This window comes from Chelonia mydas, chromosome 5 (genome assembly GCF_015237465.2).
Source record: "Chelonia mydas isolate rCheMyd1 chromosome 5, rCheMyd1.pri.v2, whole genome shotgun sequence".
Lineage (NCBI taxonomy): Eukaryota > Metazoa > Chordata > Testudines > Cheloniidae > Chelonia > Chelonia mydas.
Genome location: NC_051245.2, coordinates 106,775,984 through 106,788,189, shown reverse-complemented (window position 1 = coordinate 106,788,189; position 12,206 = coordinate 106,775,984). Strand labels below are relative to the sequence as shown.

Here is a 12,206-nt window from a genome sequence, read left to right as displayed (position 1 = left end):
TTGAGCTGAGCTGATTGCAGGCACAGGTTTGAACATGAGAAAATACCACTGAGTTCTCAAATTGTGCAATTATCAACAAATGCATTGGCACGATGAAATTCTAACATGGAAACATAGGAATACAAGGAGACGTTTACTGTGTCTTAGTGTTCTGCAATGTCAAGTGAAAACTAGTATTGAGTATTTATTTTTAAATCTTGTTCTCCCAGGTACTGCGTAGAAAAAGGAACACTGTAGATACTGTGATTTTGATGTAACGGGAAAGGTGCTAAAAGGAAAAGGAGATGTAGTTGTGCATCTGAAGCACTAATAATGCCCTTTATATTTGATGTCTACCTCTGAAGAGGCCACTTCTAATGCCCTTTGTATTTGCTGGTTAACTCCGAGGGGGCCAGTTCTTAGAGATGACAAAAAGCTACATGACTGAAAAAATATTTTAAAACAACAAATACTGGGAGGTAGATAGTGAGGAAATACTGATTTTGTTTTGGTCTCACTTTAATTTTTTTGCTGGAAAGAAGCAGTTCAACATTCAGCTGCTGACTAAGGAAATCACTATTGGTTCTGGTAAAATCTGAGTAAGTATTTCTGGACATAGTAGAAAAGTTTACTGACTGGACGGAATATGAGTACATCAGTTAACTTGTATCTTTTTATAGCCCCATACTCTGACTTGTCTGAGCTACTATCATTTAAAAGTAAAAAAGCTTTTCATCCTTCTTAAAAGTATAATGATCTTGCAACCTGGTTTTTCATTTTGATTTTCCTAGATAAGCTTCCTGTTCTGCAGATGTATTATGCACTAAAGGCAGAGGTGTTGAGAACATACTTTACGCATTTTAAGTTAGCACAAATTAAAATCTCTTTCTTTGCCTGTATGTACTGAAAGAGGGTTATACTAGTGCAAAATGCACACAGACAGTGGAAATTATATATGGACTGTCTGTGTAATATAATTAAGACAACTACAACAGAATACACTGAAAGCAGTATGTGTATCTTATATATCATGAGTCTTTAATTACATTTTTTTTACAGCAGAAACTTCTTGTTGCAAGATGGCTTCAGGCTAAGGAAACTATAATGTCCTGTACTATCTCAAGACATTTTCAAGATTTAAGGACTCTTCCCTTTATTTCCTTTTTTTTTTTTCTTTCTTATTCTTTACTTCCTTACTTCTTCCATCACTTCAGATGCTTAAGTACTGAGTTTGGTTTCAAACAATCGCGTCTCCTTCTCCCTCTCTCTCATATATGGCAGTATTAAGAATTTAAAATGAATTGTTGGAGTAGAAAAATGTACCTGTTAATTTTTCCTTTTTCACTTCTTACAGGGCATTTTTGGGACCAAAGGACATATTCCCATATTCTGAAAATAAAGATAAATACGGTAAACCAAATAAAAGAAAAGGCTTTAATGAAGGATTATGGGAAATTGACAACAACCCCAAAGTAAAATTCTCTCATCAACAGGTAAGTGATCTTTGTATGTATTGCTTACAAACTTGTAAGCATTATTGATGTTCTAATCTAATCTAATCTGGTCAAATACCTTGCGTTGTCCTGCTGTTGTGAAAAAGTAGACTGATAGCTCAGATGACATAGATGGGGTAAGTTCTGGCTCAGTTTCATTCAATTGCAGGTCAGACTGACAGTAATGTTATAGTTTAGAATTGGTCTTAAGGTTTTCAGTAATAGGTAGGAGTGAGGAAATTTTTCGGTGTGATCAGTGATTTCTGTTTACTATGGTAAACTTTAGAAGAAGTCTTGGTAATGGTTTCATGGGTATTATAAAAATCATTGTTTTCACAAGTTTTCTAGTGATTGTTATCAGGGTAATGTTGCAGGTCTCAGCTTTTAAATTTATTAATTTTTAAGAATTATGCTTCATGGTATCTTCAGTGATCTGATAGAAACTTAGCTTACTGCCCTTCTTTCCATTTACATAAGTCAGTTTGTAGGTCCAAGCACTTTTGCTCTACAGATATTATCTTAACATTTCAACAAGTGATCTCTTGGCACAAATTTTCCTTTACCTTATTATCTTGTGTTGTCCTCCTGCTCCAGTGGCTGGGAGCAATGTGGCATCTCCCACTTATCCCTGCCTCTGTCTTCCAAAAGCAACCACATAAGCCTACTGATATAGTCCCTTGTATGTATCAGAGATTCCTCATCTCTTGGCCTCCTGTACAAACTTCTGCTGTCCAAATTGTGACAAGGCTGGGATTGGAAGCCGATGCAGGGTTAGTTTATATCCAAGTATATCACTTGTAAGCTGTGAGGAGCAGGCACCATCTTCTGTTTGTGTGGACAGTGCCTAGGACAATGAAGCCTGAGCCATAATTGGAACCCTTAGGTACTATTGTGAAACAATTTTCAAACAAGCAAGCAGGGAAGCACCAGCTTGCCACTTCCTACATCAGGAAGCCCTACACATGTGGGAGTGGGCTCTGCCCCACAAGACATCTCTTGATTCTATATGTCTGGCAAGGAAGAAGAACATGACTGAAGATAGGTTGGGAGTCTGGCCTTTGATAGTGCCAAACCAGGAACTCTTCCTGACATTGTCTCCTGACCAGAGGTGTGGTGACTTTGAGAAAATGTTCCACCTGCTTAGCATCTCAGAAAACCTTCCTGAAAGGCCTACAATTCCAAATGGAAAGACCTGAAGTTTAGTGTAGTCGGGACATATGGACTCCTTTACTTGCCCTGTACGAAACCTGCTATATGCATCTTCCTGCATATGTCTTAAAGACTTAGTGCATCAGGGTACGTTTTAATAGCTGTTTTAGCTTTCATGAACTGGTCCAAGGCCAACCACTATCTTTGTAGGCCTTTGCCGTCCGTATTACATGGGACTAGATACCCTTAAATCACTCCTTCCCACTCCCACAAAATTAGGTAATTGAAAAACTCTTTTTAACATGGGATATTGTGATGCTTCCTGGAGGTACCCAGGTTGTGAGGCACCTCACTACCACCTCCCCTTAATGTGAAAAAGCCTTGTCTGTGCCTGACATGGGGCAGTCCCTGACTCCACTATTAATGAAACACAAGCACTTCCCTCGGTCTGCGCAGGCTCAGCTCTCCTTCTGCAGGCTAGCAATAGTAACACTCCAGCCTCTGAGCATCTACTTGAGCGTCCAGCCCCTGTTCCATTGGACACTCCCAATATTCACAGATCCACTGTTCCCAAAGAAGTTGTACACTCCAGCTTACTAGATTAGCCTCTGCTAATGATCACTGCTCCATTTAATACACAGCACTTATATGTGTTTGATATAGTAAAAACAAAAGTTGTTTTTGTTTTATTTTTTAAAAAAGAGGGGAGATTCAAATGATAGTAAATAGAAATATAGGGAACAAATGGTTACATATACAATAAAATCATAATATGCATTCTAGTACTTAAACTTTAATAATTTCATGTCTTATAAAGCAAAGTTCATCCCACAGAACTTCCAGCATCTTTCAGCCAGGCCTGGCTGTGATCCTTTTTTCCTTAGACGAAACACACTGCCAGCTTGTCCCCTATATAAAGAATACTGTGTGTCTCTTTGCAACTTCTGATAGATCAAGGGACTATTTTGATATATTTTCATAAACTGGAGAGCCTCCTGCTGTGTATTCCTTCCTGCAGATTTTGCAGTCTTGTGTTGATTTCACATTTCCATTGTAGACATTTACAAAGCAACCATGTTGTCCTTCACATTTTCACAAAGCACTCTTGCTCGGATTCAGCCTCCAGGAGGGAATTCTTTGTTGATCTCTCCATACTCCAGAACTCATTTGCAAGATGGAGGAGACTGGATTCTTTCACTCTACAAAAAGAGTGGTTTTTTAACTTCAGGATGTGCTCATTGTTTGTTGATCAGTTTCTGCATGTTGTTGTTTCTCTGGTTCTGGGCTCATTCAGCTGGATGACATGCTGTGCACGATGAGCCTACAGAGGTACCTTGGATCTGTTTATATATGCTTCTCTGCTAACACTTGGTATTGGCTTAGTTGCATCACATTGCAGCAGTTATCCCTTTTGAGGATGTTCCTCTAGCTCAGCAGTTCTTAAAATTAATTGCACTGCGATCCCTTTTTGATAACAAAAATTACTACAGGACCCCATGCGGGGCTGAAGCCAAAGCCCGAGCCCCATCACCTGGGCCTGAAGCCAAAGCCTGAGTCCAGCTGCTCAAGGCTGAAGCCCTCAGGCTTTAGTTTCAGCCCCGGACTTGGGCCCTAGCGAGTCTAAAGCCTGCCCTGGTGACCCCATTAAAATGGGATTGCGTCCCACTTTGGGGTCACAACCCACAGTTTGAGCATCGCTGCTCTAGATTACTCTACAAGAGTGAAAATCCTGTGCAGATGGTATCTTTAGTAAAGAAAAAGCTGTTACCCTGTAATCCTGATTCTCTGATGAGATCATCTGATTGGATCCTCATTTGGCCATTTACCCATGCAGAATTCATTTTTTATTTTCATTTGTGTTGTGGTAGCACCTAGGAGAGCAGTTAAGGACTAGGGCCCCATTCTGCTACAAGCACATAATACAAACATCTACAATCTGAGATAATTGACAATAGATACATACTGATGGGGGAGTACAAAGCTGGAAGTCAGTGGTTTCAGCACACCAACTGCCTAATGTTAAGGGTTTTTTTGTAGGCATCTTGGCAGAAGAGAATTTTAGGGAGGGAATTGAAAGGGAATTATTAAGTGGCTTTGCTGATGTTTATGTAGTGCCCTTCCCATGCTTTAGGAGAGAGACAGGAGAAAGCATGAAAGTGCTTGTTTGAAAATTTTACAAGTGGGTGTTGAAGGCTGGAAACAGAGGTGGGTGGTGAGCTCTTGATAGCTTATGAGCGATGATATTCAGGGTGCGGATAGGCAGTGAAGGACCTCAAAATGAAGACGCACGTAGTTTGTATTTGAGATAATGGGGAGCCAGTGGAGAGATGCAAAGAGAGGTGATATGGTCAAAATGACCAGCCAGGAGAATGATTCTGAAGTGGGGTAAGACTGCATTTGTCAAGGCTAGAGATGATATTGCAGTAGTCAAGATGTGAGGAGATGAGGGAGTGAATGAGAGTTTTAACTGTATGGATGGAGAGGAAGGATCTTAAAAGACGTTAACCAGGAAAAATCAGCAAGTTTTAGATATGGCCTGGATGTGAGGATCTAGAGGGCCAAGTCAAAAATGACACCCAGGTTACAGGTCTAAGACAGGGAGGTTGTTGGTTGTCATGGTGTCCACTCTTACTAACAAGGTGTGGGAAAGGGTTAGGCATGGGGGACAGGGGTATTAAGTACTCTGCTTTGGTCATGGTGAGCTTAAGATGACAGACATCCAGAAAGAGATATCCGAAAGACTGAGATTTTAGTTTGGAAAGTTGAGTACAGAGTAACAAGGCTGATCTGTGAGTTGTCGTCACAGAGATGATAGCTGAATTTGTTTGTTGTTCAGAGAGGTCTCTGTCCTTTTCCCTGAGGTACATTTTTTTTCCCCCTTGATTAGCTTTTTTTCCCTTGGAAGCTTCACTTTGTGCTGTACTAAACGGCAGAAAACTTAATGCAGAGTTCAAGTTGCCAGGCGATAGCTTCTTACCCTTCCAGAATATCAAGTTCAGCAAAACTCAGACTTCTTAAAACAAGGAAATAGAGTTAAGGTGAACGCCTGTGGAACCTTAATTCTGTCCCCCAGTAGCCACTGGAGCAGCATGCATTCCAGCTGTTTTCACTGATAAGTTTAACTGTGCTGAATGGTGGTGGAATAACTTGGAATAGCTTGAAAAAGCTGTGATTGTGATAGGAGGAGATCTGCACTGGATTCTCCCCATGTGTTTATCAAAGGAAAGAGAGATATGCACCTTGAGATTCCAGTCTCCATCATTTCAAGACAGAATTGTGTAGATTGTGTCAGTAGCAGGGCACTGGGATCTTCTTGCCATGGGTATTGTCAGTAGTGATATGTGGATTTAATGATGAATAGGAGAAAGTATAGGGTTAGGTAGCATCCTGTGGGCAAGTGTGAAGGGGCCGTAAAAAGGTATGAAATTGTTAAATTTTACAAATGTGGTATTCTGTCAAGGGAGTGGACTCGGTGTTTGAGTGTAGAGCAAGTGAAGTAATTCCTGTCCATTATAGTAAAAAGGCAGAGTGCAAGAATGTATGTTGTATGGACCTTTATTTGATCTCTGTATTTCCTGCTTTTCAGAGGTTTGAATTTTGCTGTACTTGATGCTCTGGAAGGGCACAAACTATCACTAGGGAACTGTAATTCTGCATTAATCAAGTTTTTTGCCTCATAATTTCCTAGGTTTTTTTAAAACAGAAAAATATTTTAGTTTATAAATATTTAGTTGAAATGTTTAGTGGTCATTTAGGCAATTGTGGTTCTCAGCTAAGTTTGTAACTGTTGTGCTCCCATGGCTAGGTAATGATCAAAAAATCTAGCTTTTGTATAGTGCTTTTCATTAGTAGATCTCAAAAAGTTTTGCATTATCCCCATTTTACAGATAGCAAACTGAGGCACAGAGAGTGAAGTGGCTTGCTTGCAGTCACTCAGCAGGCCAATGGTATAGCTAGGAATAGTCTCAGTCCAGTATTCTTTTTAGTAGGCCACACGGTTGCTATGCGATTCCTCAGTGCTCCTCTCTCAATGTATATTTTGTTATAGTGGAATAGAATAGTCATGCTTTAAAATATTTGCAGTATGTAGTTGCTGACAGGGCAAGTGAGAAATCTCATCCATGGTTTATGGCCCAAAACCTTGACAATTTTACTAAACAGTTGTTACAGGAACTTTAAGCATATGAGAAGATTCCTTTTCTACCCTCTGCCCCACCATTCCCTGTAACGTGTAGCTCCCTTGCCAACATTTCTTTGAATTGTAGGACTGGAAGGGACCTTGAGAGATCATCTAGTCCAGTCCCCTGCACTCCTGGCAGGACTAAGTATTATCTTGATCATTCCTGATGTTTGTCTAATGTGCTCTTAAAAATCTCCAATGATGGAGATTCCACAACCTCCCTAGGCAATTTATTCCAGTGCTTGACCACCCTGGCAGGAAGTTTTTCATAATGTCCAACTTAAACCTCCCTTGCTGCAATTTAAGCCCATTGCTTCTTGTCCTGTTCTCAGGTTAAGAAAAACAATTTTTCTCCCTCCTCCTTGTAACGACCTTTTATGTACATGAAAACTGTTATTGTGTCCCCTCTCAGTGTTCTCTTTTCCAGGCTTTACAAACCCAATTTTTTCAATCTTCCCTCATAGATCATGTTTTCTAGACCTTTAATAATTTTTGTTACTCTTCTCTGGACTCTCTCCAATTTGTCCACATCTTTCCTGAAATGTGGTGCCCACAACTGGGCACAGTATTCCTGTTGAGGCCTAATCTGTGCAGATTAGAGCGGAAGAATTACTTCTCGTGTCTTGCTTACAACACTCCTGCTAAAGCATCCTAGAATGATGGATGGATGGATGTTTGTTTTTTTTGTTTTTTTGCAACAGCTTTACACTGTTGACTCATATTTAGCTTGTGGTCCACTATGACCCCCAAATCCCTTTCCCCAGTACTCCTTCCAAGGCAGTCATTTCTTATTTTGTATGTGTGCAACTGATTGTTCCTTCCTAAGTGGAGTACTTTGCATTTGTCCTTAGTGAATTTCATCCTGTTTACTTCAGGCCATTTCTCTAGTTTGTCCAAATCATTTTGAATTTTAATCTTATCCTCCAAATCACTTGCAGCCTCTCCCAGCTTGGTATCATTTGCAAACTTTATAAGTGTACTCTCTATGCCATTATCTAAATCATTGATGAAGTTATTGAACAGAACCAGACCCAGAAGTAATCCCTGCGGGACCCCACTTGTTATGTCCTTCCAGCATGACTGTGAACCACTGAGAACTACTCTCTGGGAATGGTTTTCCAACCAGTTATGCACCCACCTTATAGTGACTCCATCTAGGTTGCATTTTCCTAGTTTGTTTATCAGAACGTCATGCGAGTCAGTGTCAAAAGCTTTACTAAAGTCAAGATATACCACGTCTACCGCTTCTCCCCCTTCCCCCCCCCCCCCAACAAGGCTTGTTACCCTGTCAAATTTCAGAGTAACAGCTGTGTTAGTCTGTATTCGCAAAAAGAAAAGGAGTACGTGTGGCACCTTAGAGACTAACCAATTTGTTTGAGTATAAGCTTTCGCGAGCTACAGCTCACTTCATCGGATGCATACTGTGGAAAGTGTAGAAGATCTTTTTGTACACACAAAGCATGAAAAAATACCTCCCCCCTCCCCCCACTCTCCTGCTGGTAATAGCTTATCTAAAGTGATCACTCTCCTTACAATGTGTATGATAATCAAGTTGGGCCATTTCCAGCACAAATCCAGGTTATCATACACATTGTAAGGAGAGTGATCACTTTAGATAAGCTATTACCAGCAGGAGAGTGGGGGGGCGGGGGGAGGTATTTTTTCATGCTTTGTGTGTACAAAAAGATCTTCTACACTTTCCACAGTATGCATCCGATGAAGTGAGCTGTAGCTCGCGAAAGCTTATGCTCAAATAAATTGGTTAGTCTCTAAGGTGCCACAAGTACTCCTTTTCTTTTTACCCTGTCAAAGAAAGCTATCAGGTTAGTTTGACATGATTGGTTCTTGACAAATCCATGCTGACTGTTACTTATCACCTTATTATCTTCTGGATGTTTGCAAATTGACTGCTTAATTATTTGCTCCATTAACAGATGTTAAGCTGACTGGACTGTAATTCCCTGGGTTGTCCTTATTTCCTTTTTTATAGCCGGTCACTATATTTGCCCTTTTCCAGCTCCTCACTCCCCTTCCCATCCCATTTAAGCCAGTGGTTCTCAAACTTTTGTATTGGTGACCCCTTTCACACAGCAAGCCTCTGAATGCACCCCCTCCTTATAAATTAAAAACAATTTTTTTATATATATATTTAACACTATTATAAATGCTGGAGGCGAAGCAGGGTTTGGGGTGGAGGCTGACAGCTCACGACCCCCACATACAAACCTCACAACCCCCGGTTTGAGAACCCCTGTATTAAGCCATTAATTGGCACTGTAGAAATGGTGTAAGATTTTGCTCCCTTCTTTCTGCTTCTGCGTACACATCACAGGCCACGGCTTATTGGAGGGCTGCATGCTACCTTGGTTATGTAGCCCAGCCTGCATATTCAGATGGACCTTTTCATTCCTACTACTCACCTCGAGCTGGGACTCCTGCCCTTGCTTCAGCCAGGCTTTCCTAGCCATGCCCCAAGTCCACTGGGTCCACTCCAAGCTCTCCCCACCCCCCCACCCCACCCCCCCGGGGCAGTCCCCACTTTGAGGTGATGTGTATCTTAATTTTTTTTCTGGATTTTTAGATGTTTAAATTTTTGCGTCTCCCCCTTCCTCCCCCCCCATTCAGGCTCATGGCAGAGAAGGGCTCAAACACACCAAGACGAGGTCTCAACCTTTATCTTTCAGAGGCCCCCCCAACATGCTTCAGCTGTGCGGAGGAGAGAGAGCTTCTGCCCTGCAGAGCTGGGAAAGAGCCTTGGGAGCCCGATGAGCAAGGGAGCTCGAGGCTTCTGCCCCTTGAGGTGGGGAGGGGGAGGTGGCTCAGGGCTTTCGTCCCATAGGGCTGGGGAGTGCTGGGCTTCAGCCCAACAGGGCATCTTCTGCCGGGGCACAGGGGCTCCAGCCCTTCGGGACTCTGATCGGCCTTGCTTGGCCAAGCCCCTGAAACAGCACTCAGACCCCTGGAGAACTGCTGCATCAAGAGGGGGAGAAGGATCAGATCCCTGCAAAGGACAGGGCTCCACTAGATCCTAGCACATACATAGAAGGGGAGAATTCAGGGGTGACAGGCCTTTCCATTCATAAATCCCCAACTAGCCCTTATATTTCCCAATCCCTCGTATCTTCTTCCTTCCCCTACACCTATTCCCATTTATCCCTCATCCCTTGCTGCAGACCAAACCCCTTTTTCCCTTATTACCACCTAATACTGTACTCCAATAACTCCTTGCCTCCCAGTGACCACTCATGTAATTTATTTTCTTTTCAAAAAGTTTCAGCACTTTCAGAATATTTTTCTGTACTCATTTAAAAAACAAACCACAAACAAACTGTGAGGAAGTAGATTTTTCCCTGTAGTTTACAGTTCATTCTCAGATTTCTGCCAGAGTAGGTTTCAAACTTTAAAACCTGAAGTCTCAGAGAGGTTTTAATTGGCTCATTAATTTCAATGATACGTTCTCAGATGAAAGAGAATACCCACTGGAGATGAATACAGCATGAAATAATAGCTCGGAGAAGTTTTTGAACTGCATCAAGAGTCAGTGAATGTTCCCTTCCCCACACCCCAGTGCTGGAAAGTTTCTGATGTGTGTCAAACACCCATTCTCAGCTCCTCACCTCAGTTTCAGCAGTGGGGATAGGGTAGGCTTCTACAGCTCACATGGGGGTAGGGAGAGGGGCTCAGACACCATCAAAGGCAAGCTCTGCCACCTGGCTGTCATGAGAGGGGGACAGGGATGTGGGTATCAGACTCCCATAGATGGGCAGGGACCCCCAGATCCTGGCAGGCACACAGTGAAGGCAGGGAGCAGGGCTCTCACTCCCCTATGTGGGCAGTTAGCAGGGCTCTCACTCCCCTACGTCGGCAGTTACCCCTGGATCACAGGAAGGGATTAAGGAGCATGGCTCAGACACCCACAGAAAAGCTACCTCCAGAACCTGGCTCACATGAGGGAGGGCAGACCACCATAGATGAGTAGGGGCCTCAGGTTGTGGTGCACACACACAAGGGGAATGTCGAGCTGACAGGCTCCCTTGCCCCTGTTCTCCCCCAGTCCTCCTGTCATTCACTCCCATATCCCTCTTCCCAGTGTCTCTCACCTTCCCTCTAATCACCATGACCTCCCCCAAACCCTCTCCTCCTATTCACACCTACTTTTCACTGCTCATCACCCTCCCCAGTGAGAATTTTCTTGTGTAGTGTATTTTCAAACAATAGGTTCAAGGTTTTCTGACTATTCTGCTGTACTCAAATCACATCCCTCTCCCTCCACCTTTAAAATCCCCTTTGCTAGAGGTAGATTGGAGCACTATGCCTGCTTTTTTACTTCAGATTTCTGCATTAGGCTGGATTTGAGCTGTGTGCATGGGGTGGTATTTGGATTCAAGGATTATGCTATTCCCTCAGAGCCTCCCAGGTCCTGTGATTAAAAGCGTAATTTTCCAGATAGTTAGCCTTTGTCTGAATGTGCTCGATTAATCTATTGATCCTACAAACAGGCCCCTGAGTCTTCACAAGCACCTAAAGTGGAGAGAGAAACTCTTTTTTGAAATATCATTGTAACTTGGTTTCCCTCAAAGGACCACAAATTCTGTTGGGGGTAACTTCGAGCATTTGAGACCATGGTGCAGTGGTCTGAGCCCTGGTTTGATCAATCCCACACCTCCTTTGAGGCATAGTAAATTTCAAGGCAATCTAAGCAACCATAGGATTTTAGAGCACGGAGCTGAGTTTTAAGCAGAAAGCCAGTCTTAACCTTAACTATAGCAGAGTTTTGTTACTCTGCTGCAACTGAAGGAACTGGCTTGAATGTTCAGAGGGCAGCATTTATACTTTGCTGGGGATAGCTTCCAGCTGCTAGTATGGAGGCTTTGGGCTCTAATCCAAAACCACTTCCCTCAAGAGGGAAAAAAATTAAGAGGGGCATTCTACCCTCGTACAGAGGATATAAGTCCTAGGAGTGAGACTTATGCACAATATTATCTATAGAGAAGCAGAATTAAAGGTACGTGATTTTCACTTCTCTGTTTATTTCCATAGTTCTAGTGCTATCCTTTCCACCTTCATTGCATCAAAGAATATTTTTGATCCATATGCTTTTCCTGAAAATAACCGTTAGCTTATAATTCATCTACTATTGATAGCCAGTCTTAGAAGTGGATCAGGTTGTAGCCAAACTACAAACTTTTATCTAATGCCCCTTCATATAGCCCAAGAAGTTTTAAATAATGGTTGTCAGTTTCTTGCGTCGGTTGAGGATTACTAAATGGCACAATCACACGTATAGGGATGTGCAAGGAAATGCTTCTGGAGTATGCCTTGTGTTCAGCAGGGGATAGGAAATGTTACACTATGGTGGAATTGAGTTCTGGTGTGCTAAGGATATTACTCAGCTGTATGTGGCT

The 12,206-nt window shown here is 42.3% G+C and overlaps 1 protein-coding gene across 6 annotated transcripts in view; it reads left to right on the top strand.

Annotated features, from left to right (window-relative positions):
- PSIP1 (PC4 and SFRS1 interacting protein 1) overlaps nt 1-12,206 on the top strand; it is a 66,035-nt gene that overhangs the window by 8,306 nt on the left and 45,523 nt on the right. For all 6 annotated transcript variants that reach the window (XM_043546844.1, XM_043546845.1, XM_037901996.2 and 3 more), the window contains exon 4: nt 1,334-1,472. In XM_043546844.1, coding sequence (XP_043402779.1) covers nt 1,334-1,472 — 139 coding nt within the window. The remainder of the gene's footprint in view (nt 1-1,333; nt 1,473-12,206) is intronic.